The sequence below is a fragment of the Lepus europaeus genome, chromosome 1 (genome assembly GCF_033115175.1).
Source record: "Lepus europaeus isolate LE1 chromosome 1, mLepTim1.pri, whole genome shotgun sequence".
NCBI classification, from domain to species: domain Eukaryota; kingdom Metazoa; phylum Chordata; class Mammalia; order Lagomorpha; family Leporidae; genus Lepus; species Lepus europaeus.
This window is the reverse complement of record NC_084827.1, coordinates 18036282-18041062: the sequence shown is the minus strand read 5'-3', so window position 1 is coordinate 18041062 and position 4781 is coordinate 18036282. Positions and strand designations below refer to the sequence as shown.

The 4781-nt window shown below is 52.3% G+C and overlaps 1 protein-coding gene across 1 annotated transcript; it reads right to left on the bottom strand.

Annotated features, from left to right (window-relative positions):
* Window positions 1-663: 663 nt before the first annotated feature.
* On the bottom strand, window positions 664-1779 carry KLF14 (KLF transcription factor 14). The gene has a single exon (XM_062198193.1). It carries the CDS (start codon window positions 1777-1779, stop codon window positions 811-813), a length of 969 nt encoding a protein of 322 aa, XP_062054177.1. The 3' UTR covers window positions 664-810.
* Between the last annotated feature and the right edge of the window lie 3002 nt (window positions 1780-4781).

The following is a 4781-nucleotide window of genomic DNA, read 5'->3' as shown; positions in this document are numbered from 1 at the left end:
TTTTGATTATTTTCAAACACTTCTAACGATCTCACCACGAAAGCAAGCCAGGAAGTTATCAACCCCAAGAAGGACACCGCAAGGGTAGAAGGGCTGCGACGCAAGTTAGGGTTCCAAGTCATGCAACAGGACCTGCCAACAGACTGACACCACTCCCCAGACAGCAAGAAGCCCCCCAGCCACACATCCACATGGATACTTAAATAGCCTCTCTCCTAGTAGAGGTGGCTGGGGGCAATTGGGGGAAGTGAAGGGCATTAGCTTCCCATCAACCTGGAATTCCTGTTTAAAAGATACTAAAAATAAATTAGTAAACATTGCTGTTTACAGATATAGAAATAATTTCTGTTTCCAAAAACCTCTCACCATCCCAGTCCTGGACATTTCCAAGACTGCCACCCCTGACACCCTTTCCAAGGTCCACCCTGGTGAGACACCAGAGTCCTTTGAGACTGGGAGCTCCTTGGGCATCTGAGAATTCCTGCTTTGCTCCTCTGGTTCCAGGGAGGGGAGAATCTTCAGTACTCTGGTGAGTACCGGAGTTCATCCCTTCTCACCAGTTCCTGGGGGGGGGGGGCTTGTCTCCAGGCAGCCTCCACCCCCTTTCAGGATGCTACGAGTGCTGCAAGAATTCACGCCCCCAGTCCCTCCCCAGTGTCCGACAAGCTCGCCTGGACCCGCCCTCGGAGTGGAGAACCAGTCTGTGCCTGGGTGTAGCGACTCTGGAAAAGAGGAGTGGGCAGACAAAAGGCAGGAAAACAGCAGCCTGAGGGATCGTCCTTGAGGGGACAATAGACAGCAGTGACTGTCCTACAGGCAGGTGGTGAGACTGGGCGCCTGGACGGAGCCGGAGCCAGAGTCGGGGGGCGGGGGGTCGACGCGGGGGGTGCGACGGCGCCCCCTGTACTCGATCATGTCGGGGTGGTAGGTGGGGTGGCGGCGGGCGTGCTTGGTCAGGTGGTCGCTCCGGGAGAACTGCTTGGGGCACAGGGGGCAGGAGAAGCGCTTCTCGCCTGTGTGCGTCCGGTAGTGGCGGGCCAGCTCGTCGGAACGAGTGAACTTCTTGTCGCAGTCGAGCCAGTCGCAGGAGAAAGGGCGCTCCCCCGTGTGGGTACGCTGGTGGGACTTCAAGTGCGACGACTTGTAATAGGCTTTGTTGCAGCCCGGGAAGGGGCACTGGTGGCGCTTGGCGGCTGGCGTGACAGGCCTCCTCCGGGGCGTCGGGGCCGGGGCAGGGGCGGGGCCGGCCCCCGGGGCCCCTCTAGACCCCCCGCCGGTGACTGCAGGTGCGCCATGGTCGGCAGGTGCGCTCGGGTCGGCGGGCGCGCCGGGGGAGCTCTCGGGTCCGGAGACCGCTGCCTCGCCGGAGGCGGGGTCCGGCTCGGGGCTCGGGGCCGGGCCGGAGCTCGGGGTCGGGTCGCAGGAGGCAGAAGCAGCGAGCAGAGCGTCCGGGGAGTTGTCCCCGGATCCCTCCCCAGCGCCGCCGCGCAAGTCAGCCAAGACACTTGCAGCCAGCAGGTGGGGCGCGCCCCCGCCCGCGCCGGGGCTAGGGCCGGGGGCCTGGGGGAGCCAGGGGACCGACGCGGCGGGTCCCGGGGGCCCCGGACCCGGCAGAGCGGACTCCGGCGGCGCTACCGCCGCCACCGCACCCACCTCGGAACCTGCCGCTGCGCCCGCGCCCTCGGGGTCCGGCGGGCGGCGGTGGACCACGGCGCCCGCGGACATGGACACCAGGCACTCAGCCGCGAAGTAGTCCAGGCACGCCACGGCTGCCGACATGCTGGGGACGCGCTGCCGCCGGCGAGCGGCGTCCGAGCGCGGCCGGCCGCGGGCCAGAGAGTTCCCGGGAGCGTCCGTCCCGCAGCCTCGGCGCGAGAAGCCGGAGGGCTCGGCGCGCACCGCCCGCCGCCGCCGCCGCCGCCGCCGCTGCCGCCGCAGCCGCCGCAGCCGCCGCCGCCGCCGCAGCCGCCGCCGCCGCCGCCCGCGCGGAGCCCGCCCCGCCCGACGCACCGGAGCCCCCGGGGGCGGCGGGACCCGCCCCGGGCCTCAGGACACCCCCGGCCGCGCGCGGCCCCCGGCTAGGTCATTTCTTAGCGGCCGGAGAAACTGGTCTCCCGCGGTCCCTCTCCGGCTGGCGAGCAGGTAATTGCAATAACGCGAAAACTCCGGTCGTAACTTCTGGGCAGCCGCCGGCCGGCCCGCCCCCCGCGCCCGCTGGGCCTCCGCCAGCCGGGAGTCCGGCGGCTGCGAGACAAAGTTTTTTTTTTTTAAAAAAGGGGGAAAAAAAAAACCCAAATATATATATATATATGGCTAATACCTGACCTGTCGTTTCGGTCCGTAACTGCGATCGCTGGCGGAGTGGTTTGGCATGGGCGTCTCGCTCGCGTCCACCGCTCTCAGTCCAAATGGAAAAAAAATATCCCCCAAGTCCGCCTGGAAAAAATAAAAAAAGTTTTCTTATTCAGCAGCGGAACTGTTAATCCAGGGTCGGCAGCAAGTCCCGAAGTAGGTCCACGACGCGGCCATTAATTAATAGCGTTTCCAGCCAGAAACATCTCTGCCCTTGCGAACGCGAAGAATCCTCTCGTGGTTGAAATTGAAACTTAAAAAAATCCTTTGAGTAACGATGTAACGATTCAAGCAGCGAAAGAAAAAGGCATGTTTCAACTGCATTAACCTGTCACCGGCGTGCAAACAAATTTCCACGCTGAAATATTAATCACAGCCTAGCAGCGAGATAAACACATTAAAATGGACTCCCACAATTTTAATAATAGAAAGTCACGTTTCCAATTAGGCAGCGTCTTCTGTTTTTCTTTGGAGGAAAAATTTAAAATAGGAAAACGCAGCAAATGACAGAGAGTTGTTCAGATGGCGTTTGGAGATGGTTTCTCTGGCTTTCCTAGGAGCAGATATATGTCACAGAATTCCTGGTACGTGTCTCCATCGCTTTCACCCCCCCCCCCCCTTCTTATCTAAATATTAAAAGCACACAGGGGAACAAACAGGATGTTTCCTACAAACTGTCATATCACAGTTTTGGATGTACACAGATTTACTTCTGTATTTTTGAATTCTCTGCTTTTTTATTGGTAATTCTACAGGACTTCTCTTTCCTTTTTGAAAATTAAAGTATTCCTACACATCAAGAATAACTTATGTTCGTGTTGTTTACTGCTGAGAATAACCAAAGGCTGCTTTTTAAAATGTTGGCTTCAGATATGCTTTGTGGACATTAAGCATTACAGATACAGTTGAATGTCACTTTTATACCGTCCCCAGTCTGATTCGCCTCCCTCCCTCCCTAGTGCCCCTAAATCATCCCGGTTATGAAGTGTGTGTTCTCCCAGCATTTCTTATTATACCTTGATGACTTAATTTCCTATATGTGTGCATCCATGCTCCTGTACTTCAGATTTTTTACAGTGTAGCAGTGTATGTACACATCATTTTGCAACTTGTTTTTCCTCTGTCCTGTGATTTCTGAAAAATCATCCATGTGGATACCTATAGAATGACTTTGTCCACTGCAGCAGTTTTTAAATCATATTGTCAGCTTTATTATTTTTAAGGAGATTCTTTTCTAAAACTGATGTTTGCTGAAGTTCCTTGTCTCAAAATTTTAGATGATGAACTCTCAATCTATACATTAAAATCCTATCAGAGACAGCATAGTGACTGTTTTCCTTGACATTTTATTATTTAGAAAAAAATGTAAAGATATTACAAAGATTCATGGAGAATTTGCAAGTACCCATGTGTCTGTCTCATTATTAATAGCTGTAAACATTCTGTCATAACTGCTTCATATTTATTTTTTTTAATGTGGAACTCTGTACATTTCTGATACAATTGAAGACCCCTGTGTACTCCACCCCAATACCGTTCTCCGCCCTTTTCCTCAAAGGCAAACACTATCGCGAATTTGGTATGGAACTTTCCAAACTAGATTTCTCACTTCTCCTGCACGTGAACTCATAAACCACAGAATATTTCCCTGTGTGATTTTTAAAGTATACACACATGGTGACAGACTGCACATATGATTTCTGTGCCCCCCCCGCCCCCTTCATAGTGTGTTTTTGTTTTTTCTTTTCCTGTTGATAAATATAGATTTGGTTCATTCATTTTAATTGCTATATTGTAGGTGTATGCATATGAATGTGTGGTGTTTATTCATTCTCCTCCTGATGAATATTGAAGCTGCTGCCAGTATTTTGGACATTACTTGTACATGTTTTCCTTGCACATATGTGAGAATTTCTCTGTGTTTCTGCCCCCCTGGGGAATTGCAAGGCTACACATGCATGTTCAGTTTTAATGCAGTCTGCCAAGGGGTTCTCGATCTGGGCACCCTTAGCCGTGCACGGAAACCCTTGTTTTCCTCGCATAACCTTTCACAATTTCTAGACTCAGACTTTCCTCATTTCTTAAATTTTCTTATTTGCAATGTGAGTTTGCAAAAGCCATTATCTTTTGCTTTTATTTGAATTTCCCTCGCTGCTAATGAGGCTGAGGTTTTCTTCTTCTATGTATTGGCTATTTAGGTATAAAAGGCTGTAATGGGTTTTTCACAGTCCCCGTTCATTTCTCCAGTGGGCTGTGTGTGTTTTTCTCTCTTTTGCTCTTGATTTGTAGGAGTTGATGCATATAAATGCCAGATATATTGTCTCTGTCTGCAGCTCATCTCTGAACTGTTTCTGATCTCTTTTGTACTGTAGCTGATTTAAAACATAATCATATTTGTTGATGTGGTTTTTTTTTTTTAAATACTTTGT